Below are 13,004 nucleotides of genomic sequence, written 5' to 3'. Positions count from 1 at the left end.
CCACTTCCCAGGATATGATGCTTCCATAATAAACTGAAGCACAGTAACTACAACCTGCACAGAGAGCTAGCTGACTGTGAGGATGACGTAAATCCTGAGTTTGTCACTAAGAAACAAGTTTAGTTTTACTGTAAACAAAGCTCAGACATGCATGCAGGCAGCCCTGGCTTCCACTTGGTTGGGTTAGGTCACACAAGACAGGCCCTTCTAATCTGTGACAGGCTCATTTACAATTATTTACCCAGAGACCTGGCCCAGGTACAGCTCTGAGACACACACGGGGTCAGCCTGGCCCTGAGGTCATGCCCAGCCATTTGTGTGACAGCACAACCAGCCCTGTCCCACGTGGGCTGCCAGGACTCCATCCACAGGCTCCACGTGAGCTCCTGGGTGCAGGGAAAGGGGAATGAAGCTGCAGAAGTCAGCACAAGGTTCAAGCAAGATGGCAGAAAAGCATTGCTCCAAGGTTAGGCATGCAGCTGAGGGGACAAGTAAAAACCTGCCTGTCCCACCAGGAAAGGAATTCTCCACCCTTTAGGAAAAAAAAGAAAAGAGAATTATTCCCAAAAGACAGACTACATGGAAAAGAAAGAAAAGGAAGGGAGTGCCAAAGTGTCAATTTATTTATTCATCAAGCAAGCAAAGACTGAAGGATGACATCAGACAGCAAAGGCAAATTTGTTCAAACACAAACCGTCTCCAATCTGTTTCTGACTGGAGCAGTTCAGATAATCTAATATAAATGATAATCTCACTATTTTAACTCAGATGTTATAGGTTTACATTAGATCAACTACGTATTCACCCCTGGATTTTCCCCAAAAAGGACCTCATAGCCAGCAAAGTGACATCTGTCCTGAGCAGGGATTGCAAACCCTTCCCTAGAAACACAGGTAATGTTTCAACACCACATTGCTCTATTCCACTGCTCTTCATCCACCTTCTGCTTCTCACAGCTGTGACAGAAATCCATCCATCTCTCTCAGTGGCCAGTGACAAATCTGCCCCCACCACCAGTGAGAGATGGGCTCCCACCTTTTATAGTGCAATCTAAAGGAGAAATTTACTCTAGTTCACAGACACTCCTGGCATTTCAAAACCTCCTGGCATTCTGAAAGCTTCCCTCTAGCCTGGGAGAGGGGAAGCAAGCTTCACACAATGAAAAATAATTGACAAAAAAAACCCATACAAGGAATAGAACTGATCATTATCTCCTTCAAGAGTCAACTCTGGGGTTCGAGTGTGGAATTAAAATTCATGTGCTTCCTTAGAGCTAAACCAGCTGATAAAACTCATCCCAGGCAGATTCCCTGCTTGTTCATACTACAACAAGTCTTTTTATCTCAAAGAATTGAGACAATTGTATAATCTCATCCCTCAGGTATCTGCTCCAGCCTCTTGGTGCTCAGTGAAGTTCAGCTTTCACAGGAGCACTGAGTCAGCCTGAGGATGACACCGTCCCCAGCCTCAGGTGAGGATGGCTCAACACATTCTCCTGCTTGGCCACTCTCACTGCAGCAATTCCCCTAAGAGTTAAACCAATTACTCCTTGTCCTTTCCCTGGGAATCTCCAAAATAATTTGTGTTCTTCACAGCTACTCATCAGGAACTGAAGATCTTCCCCATCAATGCCTGTGCTTGCTCCTCAAGGTTAAATGAACTATTTTAAAACCTGAGGTATTGTCTAAATTAAACAGTGCCAGTGGGACTGAGACAGGGGGATGCCCTGCAGGGTGGCAGCCAGGCCCCAGACATCCCCAGTATTTTACACTGGCTGTAAAATGGAGAAGATCTTTCAGTGATTTTAAGGAGCTCTAAAAGCCCTCCTGAAGCATACAACATATTTGGGGTTGATTGAGTCATCAGCTTCAAATCACAAGGGATTTTTCTGGGTTTTCACTTTTCATCAGGAAAATAAAACAACACACATGAGGTGTTGATATAGAAATATGGGTGCATATGTGTGGCACCTTTTTCCATCCATTTCTGCTCTCAAAGCTCCTGGAAGAGCACCTGCAGCCTGAACTGTCCTTGCCCTTTGGGGCATCCAAAACACCTCCCCCAGCAGACTTGGATGTGTAAAACGTGATGTGAATTATAACCATAGAAATAAGCCAGCTCTGGTGACAATTCCTTCAGAACTTGCTGCAGGGAAGCTGAGGATAAGCAAGAGGAAGGCCTTACCAGGTGGATCCAGAGAGCCCAGCAATGTAGGTGGCACAGTCCAGGACTCCTGACTCATAAAGTGCTTTCATGACTCCAGCAAAGCCCACCATGGCCCGGAACCCCCCTCCTGAGCCCAGCACAGCGATCACCGGCACCTGCAGGGATGAGACAACACCAGCACCACATCAGGGACAAGGACATGCTCTGGGAGCACCCAGGCCAGCCCCTGGACATCCCAAGAAGAATTAGAATTTATTTGTTTAATGCTACAAGTCACCACTTGTAGCATGAAATAAATCTGTCCTTCTTATCCATGATGTGAAATAGAGGAGATATTAAATTCAGTTATTAAATGAACTATTCAGTTACAAGACCACTGGGATTTTAAAGTAATCTAAACACCAGCTTTAATCCAATTTGTATCACTGTGACAGAGCCAAAGGCAGTAATATTTACTAATGAGAAACAGAAAAGAGACAAATAATATTGTCTGGGAGTTTAACTGGGAGTTTAAAAACAAGTTTTATAACAAAACCATCTATGATTACTACAAAGCATGAAGACAATCTCAGTTTTACCATCACTTTGCAAAAACTACCAGAGAGCCAATGGGAATTCATGGGGATCTGGACAACTACTCAGCCACCAAGAGAGGAGTGAGCAGAACCATGTTTATTATGGCACCAGGTTAAAATTGTGTCCACAGGGGTTCATTTTACACTCTTCTCCTTCTTACTGCCTAGACCTGACATCCAGGCTGTTCCCCTCAACTGCACAGCTTCCCCAGGTATCTAAAAAGAAGACAAAATAAAACAAATATTCATTTGCTCCCACCATCACATGTTTTGGCCTAAGTAAGGGGCTCATCTGGTTCCCAGTTTCCAAAATCCAGGAGGATTTTCCACTGTTCAGAGGTGACAAAGGAACCACCTCTTGGTTGTTACTGAGCATAAAAAGAATCACACTGTGCAGAAAGCCCCTATCTGATCAAATTGCTAATCTGTCAAGAATCCCCCTGAAAGGCAATTCCAGGCGCCAATAGACAGGATTTGTGACAGGAAAAGGATCCATGTATGACAGAGTCCTGTTCTTTCTGCAGACTCCCTGCTCTAAGCCATGAAACTCCCCTGAGCACTGACTGTCCCAAGGAAATGCCCGTGAACAATGACCAAGGCACTCAAGATGTTTCTTGAGGCTTCCACTCCCAAAAACTGCTTATTCCTGATGCAGTGAGATGGTTCTGTTACCTCCTCCCTAAGTGTTCAGCTTTAGTAATAGAAACCACAGGTATTCATCGTGCAGCTCCAGAGATAGGGATCTATCCCAAAAATGACACAGCCCAGGGAATGATTTGGGATATGTTTTGGGATATGTTTTGTTAAGCCAACACCCCAATAACGGAGCAGCTGCTTTGAAGGAAGAGACATGTCAGCAATCACTCCTTTAATAACCTGGGGAGGCTTTGAAAGCTCCTCAGGAGCACTGCCCACTCAGCCTGAGCAGACACATCCCAACAGGATGGAGATGTCACCTGCAGGTGCAAGCCTGGAGAAGGCATTTGAGAACACTCCCAGAGCACCACTGCTCCACCCCTCAGTGCACTGGCACTGGGAAAAGGGGAGAGTCCCTCAGGAGGCAGAGGAATCCACTATGGAGATGGGCTGGGGATGCCCAGGAGAGTCACCAACATCCTGACTGCAAATGCTTCCTGTTCCACAGGCACTCTGGGCATCCCAGGTTCCTGCACTGGGAAGGGTGGGTACAGCCAGGGGAAGGTGGACTATGGAATCACAAAATCCTTCAGGTTGGAAAAGACCTCCAAGATCATCAAGTCCAACCACCAGTCCAGCACGACCACTGTGTTCACCACTAAACCTTGTCCCCAAAGTGCCACACCCAGGCATTTTTTGAGCACTTCCAGGGATGATAGGGGCAGCCCCTTCCAATGCTTTACAGCCCTTTCCATGAAGAAATTTTCCCTAATATCCAACCTGATCCTCTCCTGGCACAGCTTGAGGCCATTCCCTCTCATCCTGTCCCTGTTCCCTGGGAGCAGAGCCCAACTCCACCTGGTTGCCTCCTCCTTGTTTGTTAAACCAGCTTTTTAACCTCAATTCAGTTTCTGATGTGCTTAAGGGCACAAAACAGTAAAAAGTGAAATGAAATACCCTCGTCCTGCAAGTTGCTCTATGGGATAAATAGGGCAGAGGCAGGGAAGGGGGGAAGGAGCTGCACCCAGAGCACCCAAAGCCAAGAATCAAGAAACCACAACCTGATGAAGAACTGAGCAAAGAGGATACCAAGGGCTGCACACTCTTCTATTGAGCCCCAAATCCTTTGTACAGAATCACCAGTACATGAGTTCACTCAAACCAAAAGGTTCTTAATCCTATCTTCCAGTAATCAGGCAAGAAAAAAATCTAAACCATACTAAATCTTGTTTTGGCAATGAGTAGTGCAGAGGTCTTTATCCAAATGCCCTGGAAACACAGTGCACAAAATCTGAATACCTGTGGTGGAAAAAGAATGCCAGAGAACACACACATGATTATTAAAAAATTGTTCTGCAAATCCAGTCACAGAGAACTATATGCTTCCTTTGGAAGATTATGGTATTTTTAGAAAATTGCTTGAAGCAGAAAAATTAAAAAAATAAACCGAACAATAATAGAAGCACGAGAAATCTCTATCTCTGTGTTTCCAGAACGTGCCTCAGTATTAAGATAGGAAATTTGGAACTACTCACTTCCCCATCCAGACATGTATAATGAATTCAGATGTATTAAAGCCTCTCAGCATCCCTGCAAAGCACAAGCCACTCAGAGATGAAGCAGCTTGGGTGAATTTTGAGTATGTGACTTGTTCAAGATTAAACAAGGCCCACAGACAGCTAAGACTACTCAGTGTCTCCCAACTTCATGTTAAGACTTCAAACATGCCATAAATCCTCCGGCTACCATCCATCTGCAGCAATAAAAGTAAAGCTAGAGTTTAATTTGAACAGAAAGGGTTTTTTCATTGCTAAAAACAGATAAAAATTCTGTAAGCTTAGAAATACGCATTTGGCATATGAAAAATGGGAGGATACCTACAGTTACTGTCTGGGAAGATGCAATTTAACTGATAAAATTTCACTACTGGAGTCAGTGAGGAATACCAAGGGAAGATGATGACACAAAGAATAAGAGATCTTAGCTGTCCTTTGTAATAATTCATGTACAGATACCACCTCCATGGAACTGAGACCTGAGGCAATGAAAACTCCCAATTCCAATGGGAGTTTGGCAGAACAACCACATCCTTTCTGTGAAAGATCTTATTCTGCTCTAGGTCACACCAATGTCACACTGACAGATTCCTACTCTGAGAAGATCTGGATGTGTTAAGATTAAAATAACTGAATTGAAAATTAGGAATCTTTGAAAATGTTCCTTCTCAATACACAAATTTTTTCCCAGTCCAATTAAAATATGAACAATACTTGTTAAATTCTTTCACGTGCCTCAGAAAGTTTCATGAAGCAAGACAGAGTTCAAAAGTACACAACAGTAAAACATTTACCAGCTGCTCAAAACTTCAGGGAAATGTAAAAGACATTCTTCAGTGCTGGTTGCAAAAGACTGTCACATTCTCCTTATATTTAAAATGTACAGAAGGAATCAATAGCAATGAAGGGATCAACCCAGATTAATTCATGGACTCTGTTCATTGCTTGGCACCCCCATAGGCACAAAGTGTCCCTCTCACAATTCTGGAAGAAGCACATGAGAGGGAATGGGCAAGGAAGAGAGAGAATGGGAAAGGTACAACAAACTAAGTGGATCTGTACCAAGTGGATTATTAGTTAATTCTAAATAATGAAGTGTTTTATGAAACCACTGAAGAGCTCAGGAGGATCTGGGCCCTTCCTCACTGTGGTGTGAGGCCCCGGCACAGGGTGCCCAGAGAAGCTGTGACCGCCCCTGGATCCCTGGAGGTGTCCAAGCCAGGTTGGACAGGGCTTGGATCACCCTGGGCTAGTGGAAGGTGTCCCTGCCCATGGCAGGGGGTGGTACTGGATGATCCTTACAGTCCCTTCCCACCCAAACCATTCCCTGATTCTGTGAGATGCCCCAAGCCACCATCAGCCCACTGAGATCTGCTGGCTTCTCCTCCTCTTGGCTTGGTCCAAAGCACCAGCAAGTCAAGGAAAGCTGCAGTTCCTCATGTTTCAAAGAAATTGAACTTCATAACCCTAATCCAGTCAAACTGGCTCAAGGAAAAGAAGGAAGGGAAGAAATAATCTAATTTCCAAGCTGACTCTAAATTTAAACCAGCTCATTTTCTGTCTAGTCTTTCAGAGATAAAGGGCACAGAGCATGGGATGGGTACTGGGCATGTAGGGGCATATTCTGTGCTGGGTGAGTGCCCAGAGCCACTGCAGGATTCAGCAGGTATTTCACACACCCTGAGGCACTTTTCAGATGGCAATCTCCCCTCAGAGCCAACACCTTAACAAAGCCTGGGATTCAAACTGGGAAAAATTGAAGCAGTTTGTTTAAGGGGCAATGAATCACAGAACCCCAGAATGATTTCTTTGGAAAGGACCTTAAAGCTCATTCACTGCCATCACAGGGACACCTTCCACTAGCCCAGGCTGCTCTAAGTCCAGTCCAACCTGGCCTGGGACTCTTCCAGGGATCCAGAGGCAGCCACAGCTTCTCTGGGCACCCTGTGCCAGGGCCTCCTCACCCTCACAGGGAAGGATTTCTTTGTAATATCTAATCTGAATCATTCCTTTTATAGTTTCCCCTGGTCATAAACTTTAATTTCTAAATTTAGAGCCAAGAAAAATTACTCTCCAGGCTAAATATTTAATGTTCACAGAAGAAAAGGATTTTTATAATCTATAATCTTTCTCCATCAAACCCTTCCACCTCACACACCTCATTCTTTCCTCTGACAGGCAAATGAAGGACTCCAAAGGGGATGCTAACCCTGCTGGGAACTCTGCACACTTACATCACGGGAGGAGCTCAGGCTGTGGCTGTTCTCCCCCAGGAATGATTTGATGCTGTGCACCATGTTGTCTCTGCGCTGCTGCCGGAACCTCTTCTCCTCATCGCACAGGGCCATGCTGAACCTCAGGTCTGTGGAGGAGCTGTTTGGGAAAGGGACAGGCTGTCACAAGAGGCTCGATTCTAAACAGTATCACAAACACCTCCCTGGGAAACCAGCAGAAAATCCTCACCCACTTACAGAAGATGAAATAAAATGGTATTTTTCATGTGACGCCATCCATTCGCTCTAGAGTGATGGAGGCAAAGTGCAACGTGTCTTTAAGACATGCATTTTATATAGAACTCATTAAAAGCAAATCATTAAATAGAGCAAGTGAGTTCTGCACTCACATACAATTATAAACCTACAGCACAGGAAAAACTGAGCCCTTTTCTCAGTATTTTCTCTACATTGTGGGATAAAAAATGTACACGAGGCTGTGCAAGGATCTCAGCGCTGTACTTAAGGTACAACTTCAGCTGCCACCTCCCATGGACAGCAAAGAGGAGGAGTAGACAAATCCACCCTGGTCCCACTGAAAAGCATATGGGGGTGAAATGGATCCTTTAGGCTCAGGTAATAATTCCCCAGATTGGTGGAATGGATCCATTTGGGCTCAGATTATAATTCTCATCTTTTTTAAAACAACCAATTATGCAATAAAATAATAGGATTAAGAAAAGGGGTAAAAAGAGTCCCTAGAAGCAATGTTCCATGAAGATAACCACAATCTGCATGGCTATCAGGGAATAGCAGCAGAACTTGATAAGATCCTTTGCATTTCAAAGCCTAAGAAGAAGACACAGCCAAGCATCTTGTGTTTATTTAATGTCAGAGATATGAAATGCTTGTAAAGTACAAAGCCTGGCTGGTTCAGGGTGGTCTCAAGGACCACCCACAAATGCATTTTCCTAGTACAACATGATGAGCAGAAAGTATCCCTGGGGGATGTTTGTCATCCGGAGTAATCAGGAAATAACTTGACTATTACAGTGCTCAGTGCTCCTATTTATAGCTACAGACAAAAAAATGACTCCTTAAACTCCTTGCTCTCAGAAAATCATTTTTAGACTTGAAATCTATTGTTGTGCTTATGCCTCAATATGATTTATGGTCGCTCACCAGGATAGGTGAAGAAGGAGGGGGGAAGACAACTAGAGAGGGAGAAAAAAGGGACAAATAGAGGTAGGCATCCGCTTAGCTCTTACATGGAGAACGCCTGGCCCTAAATCTTCACCTAAACCTTCACTGTGTGGTATTTACATTTAAATACATTTTAGGAGCAGCTCTGTAAAAGCAGCTGAAAGTTCATGTGAGGGACCAAGTTGCCAGAGAAGGTAAAACAGTGAGGATGCAGCTGCACCTGAGTGAGGTCTGTGGGTTTTTTAGAAACAAAGCCCTTGAGAAGGAAAGGCCTTCACATAAACCAGGCTGGGAGATCTACATGGGATGGCCTCGTTCCTGCAAACATTTGGAAGGGTCACACCTCTTAGTCCCAGTAAGGGTGTTTAGTCAATAACAGAATTACAACATGAAAATAAACCAAAGTGGTAAAATCTCATCACTTTTACCTGTACCTGATCTTTCTATGCTACAACAGGGAATTTTTGCACTCTACCTCACATGTTTTTAAGAAAATCTCAACAGGGTGGGATTCTTGGGGTATCCTGTGCTGGGCCAGGAGTTGGACTTTGATGATCCTTGTGGGTCCCTTCCAATTCACGATATTCTGTGATTCCACGAAAATTTTAATGAACAGTTTAAAATAAAAGAAATTCTTTTGCTACTGATATGTTTTCACCTTAAAAAAAAAAAATAGATACTCACCATACTTCCAGAGACAATTCCAAAGTCATTTCTGTGACCTAAACAAGAAATATTCCAATATGGTTACAGCACTAAAAGAGGGAAAACCCACAAACACACCTGGAACATCAACTACTACTGTCAGAACTTTTCTTTCTTTTTTTCCTCTTCACTTTTTTTAAAAAAGGAGGATATTTTTGGCACCTATGAATGAGATTCTTTTCTATGGTTTTTTTTTAAAGCACACATTGTGATTCCAAAATACACCACTAGAATTGAATACAGTGGAAAATGCTGGTAAGTGCTGGCTTTCATTCCTCAGATCCCACTGTCTTGCCTTTCTTGCACTGCTAATCCCTTTCTGACATGCAGGTCATCTCTGTCCTGAGGGGATCTGATGCTCTTCACCCACTCATGGCTGGCAGGAGAAGCAGGGGATCACACGTAAGTGCCACCTGTGCGAGGGAATCACTGTTCTGTGTTCCACAGGAGCCACCAAGCGTCCCTCCACAGCTAAACATGCCTTATTTAGCAGTCAGGAAGGGTGATTGCTAACAGCTCGCTGGAAAATGCAATAAATTTCACTGCACAATGGCTTCACTTGCCAACCACACCGAACTGCCTGGCCACGAGCTATGGGTTGGCCTCCTCTGCCTTTCACAGAGCACTGAAAGGGCTGCCTGCAGGCAAGAAGTTAAAAAATTATGATTAAAGCACCAATTCCCTGTCAGGCACAATCCAGGAGTACTGGCTGTGGAACTCAGACAGAATGGAGAGGTATTTTCACCCTCTCTCTGTGCAATGGCCTTGCTGGCGCAGCCCTGGAGGAGTGACAGACTCAGAGTGTCCTCTATGTAAAACCAGATTCTCCTCCTCACTTGGGACATGTGAGCACCAGGGATGGAGCCACAACAGCCCAGACTGAAGGGCTGCCTGACCCTCAGATAGCAGAGAAGGATCTGGGATGCACAGCTGCCTCTGACTCCCACATGCAAACCCAATTCCTGACACAGGAATTGCAAATGAGGCAGGGTATGAGCAAGGTGGGGGGAGAAAGAAAGAACAGGCAGAGAAACAACAAAGGGAGGACATGAACAAACAGAGTGAAGAGTCACTGAGGAAGCACTTCAAAGGCAGGGAAGCAATTACATTATTCCCCACCTGGCATTACTAATTTAGAAAGCACTCCTGAAACCATGCAGTGATCCAATGCCTATAAAAATGTATGCACATGAAAGAAACCCTTGGAGGGAAGCATTCCAACAGGGAGATATCATGGCATTTTCTATACCTTACACAGACTGCCACAGACATTTCAGGAATATTATTTCATTTTCAGTTTCAGGAATTCTAGGTATACATTGTCTATATCGGGCTCAACCTGACTTCATCTCCCCTTAAGTATTTGCTTATAGATTTCAGAGTGTCTTTGCCTTTTATGCATTGTTTTTCACCCTATGACTCCCTACCAAGCTTTGCTGAACACTGATGAGAAGTTCAAGCAAGGCAAGGCCTTGTATTAATGGAATAAGATCTGTGAACTGTGTTTGCAAAATTTATTCATCAGTTCTTTCTCACTGCCCCACCTCATGCCTGGCAGAACCAGGACCTGCTCTCAGGCCATGCTCTGGAAGCCCAAGAGTTACTGAAACTTAGTGAAATAAATATGCAGAAACTTCAAAAATGCTGTTATTTTAAAAAGGAAAAATAACGGAGGGTATCAAAATTCCAACTACCCTAAGGCTATGCCAAATGAAATGCTAAACTTCACATATGAAGCTCTCTGGTTTCCAATAAATAGGTTTTTAACCAGTTATTTGCTGTTAACTATGCTTTTAAAGTTGTATCACGTGGAAAACAGCAGAGTGGTGACAAATCAAGATCTCTGATCATACAATCAACCATAGCCCAAACCAGAAATGCAGATGGTATTTATAGATTTCAATACGTGCAGAATAAGCTCAATTCCCCCCAGATTTAACAATAGTTTCCAGGAGTTACAGTGCAGGCAGACAAGCCCCGTTCAAGAGACTCCATCTGATCTGCAGACATGTTTAAAGGGAATAATCCAATTACTGCATCACCTACATCACTGCATGTTTAGCAGGTCTGTGTTACAACAAGCCACTTCCAAAAAGTGGAACATGTAATGATAAAAGAATTCCTGCAGCTTTCTGAAAGCCACAGGCAGCATCAGGAGGGGCAATGCACTGACCAGCAAACTGAGTAACCCCACACTAACTGAGGCCATGAAACTAAACTGCATTGAGTGTGCAAGGAACTGCCTTAGGCAGAGGAAGTCCCAAACTAGACTTTTAAAGAGGATTCTTCCAGCAGGGACACCAAGGGATTCAGTGGCACTGCTTTACTTCATTGTCCTCTCAGCAGAGCTGTAAGAAGATGGATAATTAAGGCTTAATTAGGCTTTAGGCTCTGTGTTTGTCCATGGGCAACAGTGAATGCTCAGAAAACTTCTGACCAGGGCAAAGTCATGGATGTCCAACTTACATCATTGAAAGTTAGCTGGACCTCCTTCTTCTCTCCCAGTTTCAGAGAAGAGATGGCAAATGTGGACGTGCCAAGAGTCTCATCCATAACATAGTTGGCATCCATGAGAGTAACCTGTAAGAGATATCCAGATATTCAATTCCACTGCAAGAAATCCCTTTTTAATTCCATCAAGCTCATGCCTGAAGTTAAAAAAAAAATATGGAAGAAGAATGGGCCTGACTCAACCCAGTCAATGTCTAGTGCCAACTGACACTTCTTTTAAAACAGGATATGCACATGGACAGTGGAGGTGGCACTTCAAGGAACTGAACTGCAGGAGCACACCAGGATTACTCACAACAGGATTTTAATCTCAGCACCTTTCTGGCAGCAAATCTCACCATCTTTCTAACACCTTCAAATTTCACATACAGTACAGAAGCAAAGCACAGTACCTTCAAATTTCCAGTCAGTAAAATTTCCCTATGGATAAACTTGTATAGTTCTAACTGTGCTCAGCCAAAAAAACATCCAGCAACTTTTCAGAGAAGATGGAATCCACATACCCCAGCCTTGACTCTACACACCAAGATTGTTACAGCAGTGATTTGGCAAAGTGTGCAGCATTCCAATTAACACAAAACTGATCTCTGTGTCCAGCCAGACCTTCAAGTCTCTTCTCATACCGTCCATGCTGGAGCAGAAACCTTTCAAAAATGTGATCATATCCAAAGAAGAATGTGGATATGGCAGATCACCATTCCATGCTTTTGCTCTAATCCATGTGGATCTATGTTTAGCAGACTTTTTTCCCCATGGCTGCTTTCCAAGTCCTCAAGGAAGATATTCAGAAAGATTTTCAAATTATCATTTACAGGGTTTTTATTAAATCAGACTCATCTGATTTATGGGTTCTTTTTCCACTTTGTGTCATTATATCTTCTAAAATATCACATGTTCATGGCTTGGACTGTATCTTTTGCAGAAAACAAAAGGAATCAAGATACAATCACTTGAATAATTAGTTGCTACATCTGGGATCAGCCTCTTCTCAGCTATAAAGAATTTTCCTCATCCTGTGCCATAAGCAATCCTTTGAAATTATGAATTCTCTTTATTTTAGGACAGAGCTCATTATTTTAATGGTATTTACACTGCTCTGTTTCCTTGAGGAACTTTATGCCCATTCCTGCAATCTCTGAGCGCTGTCTCTTAAAGCAAAAACTTCTCAGTGGGATTTTAAAGAGCTGCTTACACTTGAGGGCAAACTGCCCTTGGGATGGAGTTAAAGATGCAGATTGAAACAATTCAAGGAGTCACAAGGATTGTGGAGTCTGAGCTTCAGAATTCACAGAGGATTTGAGTGGGGAGGTGACTTTACACATTTCTGACACCGCACTCCATTGCAGAATCCAAAGGCTCTTGCCTACACTACCAGGCCCGCAATTAACCATTATTAAATGTTATCATCTACTCTCTGCAGGCAATTATCAGGGAATTTT

The 13,004-nt window shown here is 43.6% G+C and overlaps 1 protein-coding gene across 3 annotated transcripts in view; it reads right to left on the bottom strand.

Moving 5' to 3' along the window:
• The window catches only part of PLA2G4A (phospholipase A2 group IVA), a 67,494-nt gene that overhangs the window by 18,806 nt on the left and 35,684 nt on the right, over positions 1-13,004 (bottom strand). For all 3 annotated transcript variants that reach the window (XM_059854567.1, XM_059854568.1, XM_059854569.1), the window contains 4 exons: positions 11,521-11,634; positions 9,034-9,071; positions 7,168-7,306; positions 2,185-2,321 (listed from right to left, as the gene is read on the bottom strand). In XM_059854567.1, the coding sequence (XP_059710550.1) occupies positions 2,185-2,321; positions 7,168-7,306; positions 9,034-9,071; positions 11,521-11,634 (428 nt within the window). The remainder of the gene's footprint in view (positions 1-2,184; positions 2,322-7,167; positions 7,307-9,033; positions 9,072-11,520; positions 11,635-13,004) is intronic.

Source organism: Haemorhous mexicanus, chromosome 9 (assembly GCF_027477595.1).
Source record: "Haemorhous mexicanus isolate bHaeMex1 chromosome 9, bHaeMex1.pri, whole genome shotgun sequence".
In the NCBI taxonomy this organism is placed as follows: domain Eukaryota; kingdom Metazoa; phylum Chordata; class Aves; order Passeriformes; family Fringillidae; genus Haemorhous; species Haemorhous mexicanus.
The sequence above is the reverse complement of the archived record's forward strand: the minus strand, read 5'-3'. Positions and strand labels throughout refer to the sequence as shown.